Source organism: Hyperolius riggenbachi, chromosome 3, assembly GCF_040937935.1.
Source record: "Hyperolius riggenbachi isolate aHypRig1 chromosome 3, aHypRig1.pri, whole genome shotgun sequence".
Classification (NCBI taxonomy): domain Eukaryota; kingdom Metazoa; phylum Chordata; class Amphibia; order Anura; family Hyperoliidae; genus Hyperolius; species Hyperolius riggenbachi.
Window position 1 is genome coordinate 471,717,531 of NC_090648.1, and position 21,261 is coordinate 471,738,791.

The 21,261-nt window shown below is 45.4% G+C and overlaps 1 protein-coding gene across 7 annotated transcripts in view; it reads left to right on the forward strand.

Annotated features, from left to right (window-relative positions):
* Positions 1-21,261, forward strand: part of SLCO1C1 (solute carrier organic anion transporter family member 1C1) — a 92,681-nt gene that overhangs the window by 49,204 nt on the left and 22,216 nt on the right. For all 7 annotated transcript variants that reach the window (XM_068278019.1, XM_068278020.1, XM_068278023.1 and 4 more), the window contains 2 exons: positions 1,004-1,166; positions 17,030-17,214. In XM_068278019.1, coding sequence (XP_068134120.1) covers positions 1,004-1,166; positions 17,030-17,214 — 348 coding nt within the window. The remainder of the gene's footprint in view (positions 1-1,003; positions 1,167-17,029; positions 17,215-21,261) is intronic.

A 21,261-nucleotide genomic window follows, 5' to 3' on the forward strand; every position in this document is an offset into this window, starting at 1 on the left:
GTGCCATGGTGCTGAAGGACAGCTCCGTAGCACAAAGCCTCACTCCCCATCGCTCAGCATGTAGAAGCACCGCTAAGGCAAATAGCTGCTATTTCCCTGACTGAGGCTCTTCTCACTCGGACATTGGTCAGGCGAAGCCGACAATTGAACTTGCCAGAAAATCCTGAGCAATGTCGGGTGATAAGAAGCTTGCACGCTGCAAGTTTCTTATCATCTCAAATTGCATATGGCCCTCTCCTCTATTCAGTGCCAGATTTACAGAAAGGCTACAAAGGCCCTGGCCTTGGGTGGCTGTAGCCCACTGGGACTCCTGAACATTAAAGAGGGGTTACTAAATATGAAGGAGGAGTCTGAATAATGAGAAGTAACAAATGAAAAATGGAAACTGATGCCCAAAGGAGCTGTTCATGAAAGGGTGGTGCTACAGTACATGGATGTTCCACTGGAAGAGGGGGCTGCACATGGAATGGGAGGGGCTGCTGTACAAGGATAACACACATGGAAGAGGGGGCTGCACATGGAATGGGAGGGGCTACTGTACAAGGATAACACACATGGAAGAGGGGGGCTGCACATGGAATGGGAGGGCTGCTGTACAAGGATAATACACATGGAAAAGGGGGCTGCACATGGAATGGGAGGGCTGCTGTACAAGGATAACACACATAGATGAGGAGGCTGCACATGGAATGGGAGGGCTGCTGTACAAGGATAACACACAAGGAAGAGGGGCTGCACATGGAATGGGAGGGGTGCTGCTACACATGGAAGGAACCCACGACATAACTTGGCCTCAGGGCCCAAAAAGTATACATCCGGCCTTGCCTCCATTTGTACATTGTAATATGTGACCTGTCTCTGCACCACTGCATAATGTTGTCATGCTTCTCCCTAGTTATTGTAGAGACCTGCATAATGTGTTGGCACCTTATAAATAAAACTAATTAGTAATCATTTCCTGTCACTTAGTGAACCAGTCTGATGTTATGTGGTGTTACTCTAGGTTCTCACAGATCTCCTATGAGGAGCGTGCGGTGTCGCAGTGTAACCTTCCATGCATGTGTCCAAAGAGTCACTGGGATCCAGTCTGCGGGGACGATGGAGTCTCCTATTACTCCGCCTGCTATGCCGGCTGCCAAGTGGCCAATGGGACTGGGAGGACCCCGGTGAGTAATGCATCCGGTATAAGAAGACAGTCTTAGGGCTGTGCCACTCCGCTGAGTGCTTTTCAATCCCTCAGAATTTTTTTAAATCGCTGCAATCGCAATTTTTCAAAAAAATTTTCTGCTCTAAAAGATAAGCAACAGCTTACAAACTTTAAAGAAAATATTTCTTTGTTACAGCTGATACAAATCCTGCAATAAATCTGCAGTTTGTCTACTTCTTGCTTTCATGGAAGCAGACATATTGCTTACATCCTGTGTTTACCAATTAGCTTATCTGCTGTTCCAGTCAGCTGACACAGATGAGGGATCAAATTACAACATGTGATTTATCACAGATGAGTGGGAATTAGACAAACTAAACCCTCTAAATACATACAGGGTGAATTTCTCTCTGTTTTCCTTCTGTCCCGTGCAAGAATTCAGGTCCACTTTAATGTAGTTCCGCCCCTGTGCAGGGCTGTGGTTATAGTCACAGCTTTGTCCCTAATGCTACTTTAAAGAACAAGTGACACCCATGCTAACCTAGAAACACAAATTCCTATTCAAGACAGTGGCCATTTTGCCCAGCTAATGCTGACATCATATCTTCCCTGACACTTGTTTTCCTCCCTCCCTTCTCTTGCTCATTGTTTATTCATTAGCTGCCCTCCTTCCAGAGTCTTCAGACACTCCCACTGAGGTGTATACTAGCAACTGCACTGTCTTATCCTCCAATCTCTGAGTCACCTCAGCCTTGCTTGTAAACACAAGTGAGCAGAGGGTGTTTCAAATAAGAAGCAAGCAGGGAAATAAAGGGAAGAGGAGTAATATATTATAGATAAAAAGAACCCCCAGCATGCAACTGAATGGCAATGGCTATTAAAGGGTCAGTGCTCCTAAGGTATGTGATAACTCCAAACCATAACAGCAGAAAAAGTTTTGCAAGTTTTGAATGCAGGATTAGCATCTTTATCACTTAATACACTCAGACCAGTTGCTGTTGAAATTTGATTTTTATGGTGACAATACCGCTTTAATGTTAAAATGTAATGTTCGCCGCGAGTGGGGAAGTGCTTACCTTCTCTCTACCTCCGCTTGCTGCGTCACCTCCTGCAATGCCGCCCTATAGAGGGCGACCTTGCAGGAAGTCTAGCGGCGAATGGTGGAGCGCAAAGAGAGAAGGTAAGCGTCCTCCCTCGCTGCGGACATTACATTCATTACATTTAAGTTTTTGCACAAGTAGCTGGAGGGCAGCAGGGAAAGGGGACCCACGTGAGGGAGGGGGGGGGGGGTGACCTCCCTCCCCGCTGCCCAATGCCACCCCCGTCCTGGCTGCTTTCACTTTCAGGTCAGCCCCCCCACCCGGGCATACGTTTCCATGGATTGGAAATGTATGCTCCAAACATATGGTAAACTTAAAAACAGAGGGGGAAAAAAATGGATCCGTTTCAAACTGATCCAATCTGTAGACGGACCAGTGAGGACCTACTCTGACAGTGTGAATGGATCTTACTATAACATAGGATCTATCGACTGTCAGTTTTCGCAGTCCATTGCGATCTAGCCATTTTGCCTTGCCATGTGAGCCGAGCCTAAAGAATAGTACAAATGAAACTGCAGAAGCAAACTCAAATATCTCTCTTAGTGATTTGATTACAGTAAGGGCTCGTTCAGACTATGCGCGCTGCCGTGCGCATTTCGGCAGCACGTATAGTGTGCAACACGCAAGAACGGTAGAAGGGCATAGACAGCCCTTCTACCGTTCCCATCGCACTGCTGCACGCATTTTCGGGAATCTCAGCGCAGATCCCATTCATTGTAACCAATGGGATCTGCAGTGCAGCGCATACTAGCGCAGATGGCGTGCGATCGTACATGTTGCGTTCCGAACGAACAGCCATCGGCACTAAATGATGTGAACGAGGCCTAAGCTGTGATCTGATTGGCTGCAATGTTTTCATGTGTTTTGCGCTGTAAAGAAGAACTAACCAAGAATTGAGCTTCATGCCAATCAGTAGCCGATACCCACTTTTTCTTGAGAAATCTTTACCTTTTTTAAATAGATGGCTAATAATGTTAAACTATATTATACATTTATTATTATTAATACATCTGTATGCAGGACCAGATTTCTGGGAAGGCCATAGAGGTCATGGCCTAGGGCGATAAAAATGAACAGGGAGCAGGACTTGGAGAGATAAGAGGTCACATGTCAAAGTAAATCATCTCTCCTGCTTTGCTCTGGTCTGCCTGAATTCCAGAGATCCCTGCATCTCTCTTACTTGTGCAAAGTGTGTGTTATGGCAGTCAGCATCTGCTGTCACCTGTATGATGAGAGGGGACAAACAATCTGCTGTGAGAAGAAAAATATATGGGCTCAAGTAGCAGAACTCTTGAGTTCTGGTTAGTTTTTTTCATGCAGCACGCATTCACGGGCAGGAATTAGCTGCACTTCCCTCTCCCTGACTGATGTTAGTTTATTACTAGTAGGTCAGTGCTGTTAAAGACCTCAGATCTGTTTAATTTATGGCTTATTTTTTTTCTCTCCTAGAGAATGACAGCAACATTCTTTGTGCTACAGTTTAACTCTTTCCTGATCTTTTTTTTTTTGACAGCAAAGCATTGTATTGTGTTAGCCATCAGTGAAAGCAAGATGTTTTGAAATAGAATGACAGCTGTGTTACATTTATTTTTATTTACAAAACAATCAATGCATCTTCTGCTGACTGTATATATAGCTGTTTGCCCTAACATCTTGTATAGAGGAATAAACTCTGAATATGACTCATTAGGCAAAGGCTCACTGTTTTTCTTTTAGTTAGCCAATAAAAAGTGTTATTCTGTTACAAAACTTCCTGCTGACTGATTTTAAGATCTGTCTTAAAGGGAAGGTTCGCGCTGAACATAAAAAAAAGCTGCACTTACCTGGGGCTTCTTCCAGCTCCTGGTAGTTGATCGGTGCCCTCGTAGCAGCTCCTCTCCCTCCCGGCGTCCAGCGGTGAAGAAGCTGACCTCGCCAGGTCGGCTTCCAGGTCGGCTTCTGTGCGCTCCACGGCGGGGGGTCACGTGGTGTACGGACATCATCGGTTCTCTACTGCGCAGGCGCAGAACTACTGCGCCTGCGCAGTAGAGACCAGATGACGTCACTTACACCACGTGACCCGCGCCGTGGAGCGCACATGAAGCCGACTTGGAAACAGAGCTGGTGAGGTTGGCTTCTTCACCGATGGACGCCCGGAGGGAGAGGAGCTGCGGCGAGGGCACCAATCGACTGCCAGGAGCTGGAGGAAGCCCCAGGTAAGTGCAGTTTTTTTGGGGGGGGGCAGCGCGGATCTCCCCTTTGAGTGCTAAATTGTCACTGTGTAAAGTACACCTGAGCTTGCTAGGTAGCGCTGCGTAATATGTTGGTGCTTTATAAATACAATAGATAAATAAATATTTACACACCATGCAATTTTCTGACAGATTTACTGTCAGAAATGAACAACAAATACAATTGACAATTTTATTGAGAGGACTGTCATTTGTTCCCACCCCCAACTTTGACCTCTTTGAAGCTGTAAAAGACATAAACCTTTTTGTGAGGAAACTTGCATTGTTTAATTGTATTTGGTATGAAAGCAGTTAATTAGTGAATTTTATAAATCATTATTAAAAGTTAAGTTTTATTAACAGTCCCCTCATATAGAGGGTACTCTGTTGTTCATTTAGGATTTCAGGTGCTGTGAAGGTTAGATTTACTGTCAGATTGACTATTTCCAACATGTCCGATCTGCTTTCCAATCAATTTTCTGAATGATTTTTCATAGAAGTGAACAGCAAATTGATCGGATATCAGATCAGACATGATGGAAATAATCGATCTGACAGTAAATCTGTCAGAAAATTGCAACATGTGTACCTAGCATTACACTACATCTATGCCAGTGTGTGTAGTGTCGGATCCTTCTACTTACCTGTTCTCTGGTGTGGATGGGCTTCTCTGCATTGTGCTTCTGTCACCTGTTTGTTGGCTCTGACTGCAGCAAATCGCACAGAGGTCAAAGAAGCAGAGCTGTCCACTGCGGCTCCTTGTAGTTTCGCACTCCTGTATGCATGTGCACAGGAGCCGAAGGAGTGTTATGGGTATGCAGGGCCGGCCCGCCCATGAGGCGGGGTGAAACTTTTGCCTCAGGCGGCACTTCTGGGGGGGCGGCACCCGCCCGTCCATGTTTGTGGGGGGCCGCCCGAGCTGGAGGGGATAGCGGGCAGGAAGGGGGTATTGGGCCTAGCGGCGGGGAGGGGGGTCGGACCCCCCCCCTCCCTCGCCTGGGTCCCCCGTCCGCCGCTCCCCTCCAGCTTTAAAAAGGTCCGTGCTGTGGCTGCAGCTATTCGTAAGAGGCAACGGGCGGGGATTACTCACCTCTTCCTCGTTCCAGGCCAGCGTGCGCTCCACTGACGTCACTTCCTGCTACGCCGCAGGAAGTGACGTCAGTGGAGCGCACGCTGGCCTGGAACGAGGAAGAGGTGAGTAATCCCCGCCCGTTGCCTCTTACGAATAGCTGCAGCCACAGCACGGACCTTTTTAAAGCTGGAGGGGAGCGGAGGACGGGGGACCCAGGCGAGGGAGGGGGGGTCCGACCCCCCTCCCCGCCGCTAGGCCCAATACCCCCTTCCTGCCCGCTATCCCCTCCAGCTCGGGTGGCCCCCCACAACAACGGCTTTGGGGGGGGGGGCGGCGATTTCACTGAAAATTGCCTCAGGCGGCACAAAGTCTAGGGCCGGGCCTGTGGGTATGCGTACTTCACAAGTGCTGCTCATACATGAGCATCATTTCTAAAGTAAGCATGCCCAAAACTCTACCAGCTGCAATGCATCCAGGCAGGAGTGCAAAATTACATGGAGTGGACAGAGCATGCACTGCTTCTTTGTTGAACAGGGCAAAGCAGCAAAACAGAGGGGAGCCTGTTCAATCCAGTTGGACAGAATGGGGGGGGGGGATCGGTTAGTGACAGCCGGCCTAGGGCGCTGGAAAGTACGGCCCTGTCTGTATGACTAATATTTTTGTGAAATCCCTCCCACAGTGTGATGTCATGATCAAGGTCCTGACAGTTTGCTGTCTGTGAACCTAGTTGCGTTGTGGGAAATAATTGCTTTTTCCAACAACCAAGCAAGCAGCATCTCCCTCTGGGCATTGAACTCTCAGTAACGAATATTCTGCACAGATCACCTGGCAGAACTAAAAATGTCATTGCATAAGTAGAAAGAACTATGATGTAGTAAACATAAGATACGAAATCTTGCAGGTTCTTGTGGTACAAAAATATTAAAAAATCTTTACTGACATGAGTACAAAAATTTCTTTAAAAGAAGGAGGTCTCTGCAGGATGCTCCTAATTTACATGAATAATCACAGGAATTTCAATATTTTGTAGTAAGACTAGGCTTTCAGTAAAAATTCAATTGGCAACGACACGTTCGTTTCGGGCGTATGATGCCCTTCATCAGGCCACTGTATAAGCACTTTCTACAAGGAAGATCAAACAGAGAAATTCCAATTAAAAACATTAATATAATGTATTAGGGAGGTAAGTACTGACACCCTACAGAGAGTTGCCAAGGAAAAGTGAAGGCAAGGTGTGTACCAACAAAGGTCTCAAAAAAAAGACCTTCACACGACGCCAAAAAAGATATAGTATCAAGTCCCAGAAAGAACACCAAGAAAGTAATTAGTCCATGTGTCAAAAGCGATATGGCCAAACCAACCTGAGGCAGTAAATATTGACTCAGTAGCCATACCGCCAGAGGTAGTAAGAAAAACATAGTATAGTCTCAACTGAGTGAGATTTATACAGAGAGGACAACAACAATCACATGGGGCCTGTAAATATCGGTCCCAGTTGTTGTACTAGAAAAAGAAAGAGCACCTGTAGACCTATAGGGAGCCCAAGATAATACATGAGTCGAGATATATATGCACAAACCTGTATATCCTATGAACAACACATGGCAGGAGCAGGAAAAATAACAGAAACTACGAATGACATAGCAATCGCATATCGCACCTGGTAGTAGAAAAATCAAAAAACATAAAAAAGAATGGCTTGCACTCAAAGGACAACACACAATATATGCATTACTGTCACTGTGTCCCAGGTATACTGCCTCCACCAAGCATATAGTACAGCTGCAACAGCAGAGAAACATTACAAGCTTAACAATGGTTCCTTATCATAAAACACAAGGACACCAAATAGTGATAGGGAGTTCAAATGGCTACAGTATGTGGACATAACGTTTTCAACCTGATCCATATTCTCCTGATCCATATTCTCATCACATCAAATATAAGGTCTTAATACTAAAAGGTATAAGTAACTGCACTATATCAAGGTACAAAGCTGGCAGCTAGCAGCACAAGGGGCTGTATAACATAGCACCGATACATAAATCAATAAAAACTTACAATCCTGATGGCAGGGAAAAGGATCACCAAGCAGCTATTAAGCAGGAGTGCAATTGTATAATGGCGTTCTAGCCGTTTAAATACTCGTATCTGGCGTCTCCAATGTAGCAGGGCGCATGACAGAAAAGCCTATAGCAAATCGTGATAGAGACCCAGCGGGGACGCAGCTCACACGGCAATGCGCATCCAGCGTGTACTCGTAACCACGCTGGGGCGCAAGCCGAACACGACCAAACCGGCAGAAAGCGCCCAGCGTGTGCTCGTAACCACGCTGGAGCGCAAGCCGGAAGTCATGGATGGAGACACGCGCCCGGCCTGGATCCACTGCGTACCAAAATACCAGGAAGCGTGGTTATATATGACCAAGCTAAAACGCAGAAACAAACACAAGGGCAGCAGGAATAAACAAAGGAGGAAATTCACAGAATAAGTGGTCTTTATCAGGGCATACTCAAAATATAGTATATTGAATAATTAAATATAATAATACTGTAGACCACCAAGGCAACCAGACACAGGGAACCTCTTAAAGGGGAAAGCATCCAATAAAGAGAAGGAGGCAAAGTCTAATCAAAAGAGGCCTCACATAACAAATTGGCATTCTAACTTGAAATTCCATATAGAGGTAACAAAAAAAGGTGAGAGAGCACATATACATGTACACGTATAGACAGAAGGTTGTCCCAAGATGCAAACCATTAGTGCCAGGCAAATGTACAGGGCCGCGCCTGGGCGGGTGCTGCGGGTGCATTGCACCCAGGCGCCTTGCTCTGACAGGCGCCCGGCGGAAGGAACGATGGGCAGAAGTCCTCCTATCATCTCCCCACTCCCAGCAACACACTGTGCGCCTGACGTCACACGTAGACGTCGGCGCAGCCCAATCATAAAACAGGCAACCAGAGGGAGGAGGCGAAGCTGATGACGCGCAGCCACAGCTCAGTGTGTGAGACTGCTGCAGCTGCCCGCCCGACCCGACCTGTGGACAGATCAAAAGCGCCAGCGCTGCCAGCAGACAACACAGTGCAGTGTTGCCAAGCATCCGTACAGTCAGTACCTTTGCCCCCCAAAATCAGCTGTCCGTATTTACAGGACAGCGTCCGTCCAAACGTCATGTCCCCCTCCCTTCTTCCCTCCTCCAGAGCTCCAATGACAATGGGCTCTATTCTCAAAAGCATGTGCGGTATTTTTTATTTGTGCGGAAATTAAGCGCATGCGGAAAACGCCGCAAAATTTCCAGATTCACTAATATTTTCCGCATGTTTTCCGCATGCGTGAAAAAAGATGCGGAAACAGGCATTATTCATGCGGGAATCATGCGGTAAAAAGGTCGCATGAAAAAGTGTTTAAAAAAAAAAAGTTAAAGTCCACCAAGCACAGCCCTTAAGCCTCCACACTTCATTACAGTCAATGGGATGCGGAATATATCACCTACTTCTTGTAGGTGATAAAAATTCGGTAATTAACGAAGAAATGATGCGCCTGAACATCTTTGAGAATTGATCTTTTATTGCGGAAAATACCGACTTTTGCGGAAATTTTACCGCATGAATCCCGCACTTTTATCACACTTTTTCCGCATGCGGAAAAAACATGCGGAACATTTTGAGAATCCCAACTTGCCGGTATTTTGGGTGCAAACTTCCCGCATGTACTTTACCGCATGCGGAAACTCATTGAGAATAGAGCCCATTGAGATTAAAAGATCCCGGGTCCTCCCTCTCTCAGGGCTCCTCCAATCAATGGTCGCCTGACACATCTCGCCTACCTGCTATGATGTACACAATCAAGCACACCACGAGGAGAGAGATTGAGAAGGAACAGTAAAGGGGCTGTGCACGGTGCAGCCAGCTAGCATTACAGGTACCATTAGTTAAGAATCCCTGCAGTGATTCCTCAAGCGTCCAGTGACTGCAGTCAGTCTATTTAAGCGTCCTCCTCCCCCTGTACATCTTGTGAGCCTCTCTTTCACCTTCCTGATGCCTCTCTCTCCAGTGACTCAGATAGAGAGAGGCATCCTGAGCAACTAGGAATGTGTAAATGTTCTGGGCAGCAGCAGAAAGGTGACCTGGCTCTCGCTCTCCCTCCTTAAGTTATATCATAAATATCCCAGGCATCGGCAGCACATGTCCTGTAGTGTTGTCAAGCAGTCTCCCACACAGGAGAAATGCTGGGAAAAGACTGCACTGCAGGAGGGGAGACCACACTCAGACAGTCTACACTAGCAAGCCACAGTCAGCAGCTGCAGAAGCCAGCAAGTGAGTCAGACTGTCACAGGCTGTGTGACAGTGAGTGAAATATGTCACCAGGAATCTCCAGCACTTAGAATGTCTGTATAAAAAAATGTCAAATGTGTACCGACTTGAAAATAAAGTCATATACTTTCATATAGAGAGGGCATGCTCTACTATAGAACTGTCCTCTGTCAGTGGAGTTGTTCCAGCACTGTACCTAATTCAAATGTGCCACCTTCAGAAGCCCTCCTGTCCACAAGTGCTTCAGAAGACAGGCAGTTCCGTAATGTGTGAACGCACACTTACCCATGTGCAGTACGAAGCCGCTTGTCTTTGGAAGTACTCAGGGACAGGAGAGCTTCCAGAGGTGGCAAATTAGAATGAGGTACAGTGCTGGAACAGTTCCACCAAGAGAGGACATGGTAGGTTCTATAGGATCCAGAGCCATCCCTCTACATAAGTGAGTATATAACTTTTTTTAAGATACCAGAGATGAATATAAATAGTGTTTTTTTCACTTACCTGGGGCTTCTTCCAGCCCCCATAGGTTTGTTGGTCCCTCGCTGTCCTCCTGCTGCTCTTCACTGAGCCGCTGTTTGTGCCGATACAGAATCCAGGCGGCTAGGTTGGTTTCCCCTTTATGGCTTGCAGTCATTGCACTATGACTGTGGTAGGATTAGAGTGTGAGCTCCTCTGAGGACAGTCAGTGACATGACTATGTAGTCTGTAAAATGCTGCAGAAGATGCAAGGGCTATATAAATAATGAAAAAATAATAATGCCCAGGGCTTAATCCCACCCACATCTGTACTTAAAAGTGTGCTTCTGACTCCGCCCCTAAATCCACCCCCTGTCCGTCCAAAATTTGAGGTGTCCTGCTTTTTTGAGCCTTTTTCCTGCAAAAATTAGAAATTAGGTTGGCAACCCTGGCACAGTGAGTGCCCGCAGCCTGCTCCTCCTAGTGCCGCCCGCCCGCCCGCCGCCGTGGTCACACAGCCTGGTGCCGCCAGTGGAGACAGACGGAGGAGGAGGACAGACAGGCTGACTGAGCCAGGCCCAGCAGTGTGTGAGTGCTGTGCCGCCCTTATCCTCCTCCAGAGGCAGAGCCACTGCCTATATCCTCCTCCTCCACCCAGACCCAGAGACTCAGGTGAGTGAATTGCTGTGCTGCCTGCCAGTAAGATTGCATTTGTGGGGAAAACCTGCTGCCAATAAGATTGCATTTGTGTAGAAATCGACTTTTGCCAATAAGATTGCATTTGTGGGGAAATCTGCTTCCATTAAGATTTCATTTGTGGGTAAATCTGCTGCCAATTCTCATTGCATTTGTGGGAGAAATCTGCTGCCAATAAGATTGCATTTGTGGGGAAATCGACTTCTGCCATTAAGATTGCATTTGTGGGTAAATCTGCTGCTGCCAATAATATTGCATTTGTGGGGAAATCGACTGCTGCCAATAAGATTGCATTTGTGGGGAAATCGACTTCTGCCAATAAGATTGCATTTGTGGGGAGATCTGCTGCCATTAAGATTGTATTTGTGGGCCACATGCATACGTAAAGAGGTGGAAGGTGTGGGTGTGATTAGGCAGGACATGGGTGTGGTTACGTGGTTGGGCGTGGTTTATTTAACCACTGCCATAGGCGCCAGAGAAAATCTTGCACCCAGGTGCCAGGCACCCCAGGCTCACCCCTGCAAATGTACCTTGTCTCCATACCATGCGGGCCACAAGAGGGTAGGTGCTATATATCGGCAGATCATTGCTGATTGAAATTCATCCAGAACTAAAGAAAAGATTACAAAAAACAAATTTACAAAAAACAAATTATCACACAAACATAATAATACACCTATATTGAAAAACTAAGCATAACCGCACACAGAGGGGAAATACCCCACAATCCAAAAATTTACTGTGGTCTATATTCCACGTTCATGCCATCAGGGATAAGGGTTTGTAAAGATCTAATCCACTGAGCCTCCTTGTGTAACAAGAAAGCTTCCCTATCGCCGCCCCGTCTAAGAGGGGCAACAATTTCCAAAACAAAAAAACGCAGTTGGTTCGCCGCATGCCCTCTTTCAATAAAATGTTGTGCCACAGGTGAGTCAATCTCCGAGACGCCTAAATTACGGCGCAAGGCCACGTTAATATTGGACCTGTGTTCTATTATTCTTTCTTTAACAGGCCGTGTGGTTTCGCCAACATACAGTTTACCACAGGGACATTTAATCCCATATACAACGTATGGGGTAATGCATGTGGCATAATGTTGGAATTTTATTTGATGACCCTTCATTGGGTGATTGAAGGTTTTACCCTTCATCACCAACTGGCAGCATGAACAACCGAGGCAAGGGAATGTTCCCTTGTGATTTGGGGCAAGGGCTGTCTGGGGATTGACTCGACCTGAGCCGATATCAGCCTTAATGAGATGGTGCTTATACAGTGGCCTGATGAAGGGCATCATACGCCCGAAACGAACGTGTCGTTGCCAATTGAATTTTTACTGAAAGCCTTGTCTTACTACAAAATATTGAAATTCCTGTGATTATTCATGTAAATTAGGAGCATCCTGCAGAGACCTCCTTCTTTTAAAGAAATTTTTGTACTCATGTCAATAAAGATTTTTTGATATTTTTGTACCACAAGAACCTGCAAGATTTCGTATCTTATGTTTACTACATCATAGTTCTTTCTACTTATGCAATGAATTGTTTTGAGGTGAAGTGGATCACATCAAAAAGGACTTACTGTAGTGGCTTTTTAGTCTTTTTCCTAAAAAAAGAGAATCTCCCAATTATAATATTACTAGAACTAAAAATGTCACCACCTGTGATACACTACAGGATGTAAATCAGGGAGAGGAAAGATTTTACAATGGGCAACACTGACTAAATAATCTGTAAATTAATATTGTTAACAATAAGCAATTGTATTCATTATGTCATTTTCACTACAGATCCTCTTTCAGGCCCAGTGCACACCAAAAACCTCCAGCAGATCAGCAAAACGCTAGAGGTTTTTGAAGCATATTTTCAGAGCGATTCTAGGCATGTTTAGAGAGGTTTTTTGGAGCGTTTTTGTGTATCAGATATTGTTACAGTAAAGCTGTAACTGAACAGCTTCTGTAACAAAAACGCCTGGAAAACCGCTCTGATCTAGCGTTTTTCAGAGCAGATTTCCACTTTCCTATACTTTAACATTGAGGCAGAAATGCCTCAGAAATTGAAAAAATGCTGCAGCCCCCGAGTTTGCGTTTGTGGAAAAAACGAGCCGCTCTGGTGTGCACCAGCCCATTCACTTTCATTAGCCAAGCGGTTTTCCCCCTGCAAGCGTTTTTAAAAAACCGCTCCAGAACCGCTCTGGTGTGCACCAGCCGTAACACTGTAGGTGTTACAGGCTATATCAACAGCTGTTTGATACATAACTATAGTCTGTTTCTGTATATCCATTATATATCACAGGTGTATTTTATATGTACTATTTGTGTATATTACAGTTGTATTGCATCTATGCACTCTCCAACAATCTACTGTGGGGTCTATCATAAATGAACCAGAATGTCTGTCTAGTTTATAGATACATATATACACACACACACATACATACATACATACATACATATACATATATATATATATATATATATATATATATATATATATATATATATATATATATATATGAATGTGTCTGCAGGGGTGTAGCTAAGGTTTTTGTGGCCCCAAGCGGACTGTAGGAAGTGGCCCTAGGCGAAAAATGGGTGTGGCTATCCCGCATAAGTGGGCGTGGCCATGGCATGTGGGTGGAGCTGGAGGGAGGATTGGGCCGGGGCTGTTTGCGGGGAAAATGGATGTGGGGGTGATTGAGGCGCGCACAGCGCGCCGAAAGATGGATTTGGCCATGACATTGTATGGGCGGAGCTTAACCGTAGCACAGCAAATATAGCCAACTATGACCATTAAATAATAAATGCAGCAACAGTTACCCCAGACACCAGAAAATAAAAACGCAATTTGTGCAACATTTCAACAGAAAACAAACAGAATTTGGGCCACATTTCAGCAGAAATCAAACGCAATTTGGGCCACATTTCAGCAGAAATCAAACGCATTTAGGGCCACATTTCAGCAGAAATCAAACGCAATTAGGGCACATTTTCAGCAGAAATCAAATGCAATTAGGGCACAGTTCAGCAGAAATCAAACACAATTAGGGCACAGTTCAGCAGAAATAAAACACAATTAGGGCACAGTTCAGCAGAAATCAAACACAATTAGGGCACAGTTCAGCAGAAATCAAACACAATTAGGGAACAGTTCAGAGGAAATCAAACGCAATTAGGGCACATTTTCAGCAGATATCAAACGCAATTAGGGCACATTTTCAGCAGAAATCAAACGCAATTAGGGCACATTTTCAGCAGAAATCAAACACAATTGGGGCACAGTTCAGCAGAAATCAAACACAATTAGGGAACAGTTCAGCAGATATCAAACGCAATTAGGGAACAGTTCAGCAGAAATCAAACGCAATTAGGGCCACATTTTCAGCAGAAATCAAACACAATTAGGAAACAGTTCAGCAGATATCAAACGCAATTAGGGCCACATTTTCAGCAGAAATCAAACACAATTAGGGAACAGTTCAGCAGATATCAAACGCAATTAGGGAACAGTTCAGCAGAAATCAAACGCAATTAGGGCCACATTTTCAGCAGAAATCAAACACAATTAGGAAACAGTTCAGCAGATATCAAACGCAATTAGGGCCACATTTTCAGCAGAAATCAAACACAATTAGGGCACAGTTCAGCAGAAATCAAACACAATTAGGGCACAGTTCAGCAGAAATCAAACACAATTAGGGCACAGTTCAGCAGAAATCAAACACAATTAGGGAACAGTTCAGCAGATATCAAACACAATTAGGGCACATTTTCAGAGCTGCAAAAAGAAAAGAATTTACTCACCTGGCACTGGCAGAAGTCTTCTCTCCCCGTCTCCTCTCCTGGCCGGCTCCTCAGGCGCGCAGTTCCCACGGAGCTCCCTCCCTCCTCCAATCTCCCGCGCTGATTGAATCAGGGCTACGGGAAGATGGCCACCCGAAGCCCTGTACTGAGGCATAAATAGTCTCCAGAGCAGGGCTTCGGCGGCGGCCATCTTCCCGTAGCCCTGCCCTGCTCTGCTCTGGCAGCCCCGCAGGGCTGCGGGGAAACAGTGACGTCACGCCGACGTCACTGAGCCGCCATGGCCCCTACGATCTTGAGGCCCCAAGCGGCCGCTTGGTTCGCTTTATGCCTCGCGGCGCCCCTGTGTGTCTGCCATTAGGAAGTAGAGATGCTCAATTCCGACATTGGATGAAATCTGGATAGTTGTTATCCGGAGTGCATCATGTTAGAATCAAATCACCTGTGCGGGGTGGGCGGGGGGTGGGGTTACTCTTACCTATCAGATGTTTTCTTAGGTCCGTCCCTAGGTGCCTCCCACGATGCGGTCCACGCGGCAGTCACGTGATTACAAACACTTCCGCCTTCCGGGTTGAAGTGTATAGTCACGTGACGCTGGATTGGACCGCATCGTGGGAGGCGCCGAGAGACAGACCTAAGAAGACGTCAGATAGGCAAGATTAACTCCTCCGCCCATCCCGCACAGGTGATTTGATTTAACAGGATGCATTCCGGATAACAACTATCCGGATTTCATCCAATGTCGGAGTTAAGCATCTCTATTAGGAAATAAAAGATTGCAGCCCTCCCATAATTACATTGGAACATAGTGGTAAATGCTTAAAATCTGGTAATTTAATGGCCGAGAACCATCTTGCATGTGTACAAGGCTAAATCCCTCTCTATGATCTGAAATGGCTCACAACGCCCTCTAGCTGTAGATTTACAATCCTCCCAGCAACAAGGATTATGATGTGGGGCTTATTAGCAGAAAATAGCTCATATGCAGTGTATTTTTATTTATTTTTTTACTTTCTGGTGGTTTAACCCTTTAGCAGCCAATTTATTTATAATGTTGCGAGTGCTTAGGGCCAATTTACTTTAGCACTTTTTTAAAATGTATTTGTTACATTTCATTGCTTCTGATTAGTACTGCTGTAATGTAAATTTATGGCCATTTGTCACTAGGGGGTAGTGTGAGACAATCAGGCCTGGAACCCACTGAAAACCGCAAACGCAAAACGCAACCGCTAGCGTTTTGTCTGAGCGGTTTGCAAGCGGATTCATGCGCGTTTTGGGTTGTGTTTTGCAACATTGTATTTTTTTCCCCAGCGGGTGCCTAGCGTTTTGCGTTTTGCGTTTTTATCCTGATTGGTCCTGTGAATTATTTTTAATTTTGTTACAGTGTGCTGAACCGCAAAACGCTAGCAAAACCGCTCAGTTTAGGTTTTGCTGAGCGTTTCTGCTAGCGTTTCAATACTTTACATTGAAGCGCTAACGCTCCCAAAATGCTGCAGGTCCTGCGTTTGCGTTTCTGGGAAACGCAAACGCTCCTGTGGAAGTTGCCCCATCCATTAACATCAGCTGAGCGTTTTGGCAAACTGCTAGCGTATCGCAGTGCTGCCAAAACGCTGCCAAAAGCGCTCCTGTGGGTTCCAGCCCTAACAGAGGACTTCTCCTTTTAGTTATACTCAGTTCACATTAGCTTTTGCCAATGGAACCGGCCATACGGTTGTCCGTTCCACCTAACGGACAAAAAGATGCAGCAGGATCCAATTTTCCGGACCGTTTCGCTCAGCGGAACGGAAACAGAAGGTTTTGCAGCTACATAGGAACAAATAGAGAACTGACAATTTACAGCACGCTGGCTGTAAAAACTGACAGTTTTTACCTGATCCGTACTGCCAGCTCCGCAAAAAAAAACGTAGATGTGAACCGGGCCTTACTAGATTTTCTGCTAGTAGAGAGAGATCAAAGCATTCCTAGAATTTACAGCACAACAAGTTTCGCCAACTGAAGTCAAAAGCAGAGCACTTATCTTAAATGAGATAACGCTATTGAAGCTGCTAATGGTGTAAAAGGCATTTTAGTAGGTGTTAACATATAACCTATCTTATGTATCCAGTCCAAGTTTCCTAGATCACTTATGATCTCTCCACTGGAGTTGCTTGGACACCTCTGGTAATGCCTCAGTGCATCTGGTCCTGTGTGTTATATATTACAGGTTTATAATGTATGAATTTTATCTTACGTATTGCAGGTGTATTATAACTGCAGTTGTGTGATGCAGCCATTATCGGGAACTCGGGGTGGCTCTGCAGTGTCTGGTCTCTGCTCCAAAGGAAGATACTGTTCCAGAATGTTCCTATATTTTGTGGTGATATCTGTGGTGACATCCTTTACACTGTCCATCGGAGGGACCCCTGGATACATCCTGTTACTAAGGTGACCCTGCGTTAGCTGCTGAATGCTGCACTCTGGTTTATGTAACTTCAGATTCAAGATCCACACACTTTATTGTCATTGTAACACAAGGAAATTATTTTTTCATGACAGCCACAGGGTGCATACAGGGAACATTGTGATAGCATTAAAGGTAGAAAGAGAAGAATTATACAAGTGTGCCAGATATTTCAAATATTTAACCACTTAATGACAACTGGATGTACACTCACCTAAACGATTAATAGGAACACCTGTTCAAGTTCTCATGAATGCAGTTATCTAATCAACCCAGAGGCGGCCTTAGGGGGTGGCAAGTGGGGCGATCGCCCTGGGCCCCGCACCTGAAGGGGGCCCCGCAGTCATGCCCACTGCACTCGCACTTAGAGCCTTGTTCTTCCTGGTCAGCCAGCAAACACAACACATATCAACCTGCCCCTAGTGGTGGTGCAAAAAAGGCATGTGGAGCTCCCCAGCTTCCCATTCAGCCTATCACCTATCCCCAGCCAGTCTGGTACGCACCCTAAGTCCCCAGTCAGCCTTTATCTATCCTAAGCACCCCAGCCAGTCTCTACCAATCCAGCCAGCCTGGTACCCACCGTAGTTCCCGAGCCAGTTTAGTACTCATCTCCAGTTTATTGGTTGGCTTAGTGGCCTTTAACAAACTTAATTGTTTTCAAAAAATAAGGTGTGCTGCATTAGAAGTAGACAAGCCTGGTGGTATGGTATATGGCCTACACTTATGGCTCTAGGCCCGCATATGACTCTTGTCCAAGGCCCCGCCTACTGTAAGGCCGCCTCTGAATCAACCAATCACATGGCAGTTGCTTCAATGCAATAAGGGGTGTGGTCCTGGTCAAGACAATTCCCTGAACTCCAAACTGAATGTCAGAATGGGAAAGAAAGGTGATTTAAGCAATTTTGAGCGCGGCATGGTTGTTGGTGTCAGAGGGGCGGTCTGAGTATTTCACAATCTGCTCAGTTACTGGGATTTTCACACACAACCTTTTCTGGGGTTTACAAATAATGGTGTGAAAAGGGAAAAACATCCAGTATGTGGCAGTCCTGCGGCGAAAATGCCTTGTTGATGCTAGAGGTTAGAGGAGAATGGGCCGACAGATTCAAGCTGATAGAAGAGCAACATTGACTGATATAACCACTCATTACAACTGAGGTATGAAGCAAAGCATTTGTGAAGCCACAACACGTACAACCTTGAGGCGAATGGGCTACAACAGCAGAAGACCCCACCAGGTACCACTCATCTCCATTACAAATTGGAAAAAGAGGCTATAATTTGCACGAGCTCACCAAAATTGGACAGTTGAAGACTGGAAAAATGTAGCCTGGTCTGATGAGTCTTGATAGAGTCAGAATTTGGCATAAACAGAATGAGAGCATGGATCCATCATGCCTTGTTACCACTGAGCAGGTTGGTGGTGGTGGTGTAATGGTGTGGGGGATGTTTTCTTGGATGCGCTCAGGAGGCCACCCTGCAGTGTTAGGAAGTCTTGCCTTGAACTCCTTACTGAATAGGTCCTTACTGACCCTAGCCAGGATTCGAACCCTGGTCTCCCATTTCAAAGGCAGTGCCCTTAACCAGTACTCTATTCAGCCACTGTTTTAGGCCCCTTAGTGCCAATTGGGCATCGTTTAACGCCACAAGCTACCTGAGCATTGTTCTGACCATGTCCATCCCTTCATGACCACCATGTACCCATCCTCTGATGGCTAATTCCAGCAGGATAATGCACCATGTCACAAAGCTCAAATCATTCTTCTTGAACATGACAATGAGTTCACTGTACTAAAATGACCCCCACAGTAACCAGATTTCAACCCAATAGAGCATCTTTGGGAAGTGATGGAATGGAAGCTTCGTGCCCTGGATGTGCATCCCACAAATCTCCATCAACTGCAAGATGCTATCCTATCAATATGGGCCTACATTCCTAAAGAATGCTTTCAGCACCTTGTTGAATCAATGCCACGTAGAATGAAGGCAGTTCTGGAGGCGAAAGGGGGTCAAACACCGTATTAGTATGGTGTTCCTAATAATCCTTTAGGTGAGTGTATATAAATGTCCAGTGTAGTTGTACAGAGTGCACCACCAGTTTGTTACTAAATGAGGCACATATAGTATCATTTTAACCGTGACGAGTTGTAGAATATATTTTTGTGGGTCTTAAATAAAGTCTGAAGTGTCCTAAAAATTAGGTTTTTACTTTAACAACCTCTGTAACATAACTGCCCCTATTAAAACGCAGCATCTCCGCGGCTGAAAAAGCAATAAATCACCCCAAACTGTCCGGAGCACATCGCGGGGCTCCTTCCACATAGAGGCAGAACTTTAGGCTGCAGCTCTACCTCTACACGCGTCCATCAGCGCGGATCGCTGCTTCTCCCCACCCCTCTCAATCTTCTTTCACTTAAAGGGTGTGGGGGTGAGGCGGCGATCAGCGCTGATTGACGCGCATGGAGGCAGAGCTACAGCCCAAAGCTCTGCCTCCTTAGGGCAGCAAAATCCACAACCAAGAAAATCGTGGATTTTGCCAGGGGAGTTTGGGGTGATTTATTCCTTGTTCAGCCATGGGGATGCAGCATTTTAATAGGGGCAATGATGTTAAAGAGGTTTTTAAAGTAAAAACCTCACTTTTAGGAGACTTTAGAGTCTCTTTAAAGCTTGGACACACGTCACATAAAACATAGGTAGGGACAAACTCAATCCAACATAAAAAAGTCATTTTCAAAATTATGATCAAACTTAGGAAAGTTTTAGCAAAACTACAAGTGACATATGTGTTAACATTTTAAGTAATAAGTAAGTGGAATAGAGTTTAGAGAGATTTAGGGTTGAGGCCCATGCCTTGTGTATTCTTTTAAGTCACAAACTGAATCAAAGGCAATTACATTTTTGCATATTCTGTCCCAAAATAAGACTTGTAAAATGAACACAAAGTGACAGAATATAAAAGAAAAAACATGTATTGTTACCTTTGGAACATTGTGCTAGGAACATAATCTAAACATTGTTATAACCAGGAAGGACAGAGAATATTGTCTTGTCACTTAACTACTGTCAATCAGAGGAACTCACAATCTAACCCCTGCCGTAGTCATATATCTTTGCATGTATCATAGCCTAGGGCCAATTTTTTAATGTATAGTGTAGTGTACATATTGTAGTCTAGAGGTAAGCCAATAAACTTATCTGTATGTTTTGGGGATGTGGGAGAAAACTAGAGTGCCCGGAGGAAACTAGAGGGCCCTGATGAGGCCGCTGGCCCCATCCCTTGCCGCTGCGCCATGTACCGTATATACTAACATATAAGCTGACCTACATATAAGCCGAGGTTCCCCCTTTTTCCCCTCAGAAACCAGGAAAAAGTCATTGACTCATGTATAACCCCCCGAATAGTCCCCCTCCACAGAAGCCAGCTGTGCCACCAGTACAAGTAATTTCTTCTCCCCGTAGCTAGACGTGCTTCAAGGATGATGCAGCTGTGTCTCAAGATGCCACTAGATGGCATCATAGATATGAGACACAGCGATTGCCACACAGGAAGAACACCTGATCATTGCATTGCTTACACACTCTGCTCCACAAGCCAGGGGACACAGGTAGTCTTGAGCAGAGCACTCTGCACACAGGGGTTGCGGGGTACGAACACGGCAAGGCAAGAGCAGCATCACTAGTGCAAGTTCCTTACATTCCTCAGCCAGTAACAAAACCTGCTCCACCATCCATTCTGCTCCACTGACTCGCATATAAGCCGAGGGGGGTAACTTTTCAGCACATTTTTGGTGCTGAAAAATTAGGCTTATACGCAAGTATACAAGTTTATATAAATATTACATGGGAGCATCTGTTCTGACCACTAGGGGTGCTGCAGAATTATCAAACAAACCAGGTTGTGTAACTTCTCATTAGACTATAACTATTGTAGGCAAAAGATTAGAGCGCCTCTGAGGTACAGATAAGGACATGAATTGTCCCATGTACTTAGTGATGAGCTCTGGCAGAACAATATCAATAATAATAATATATGA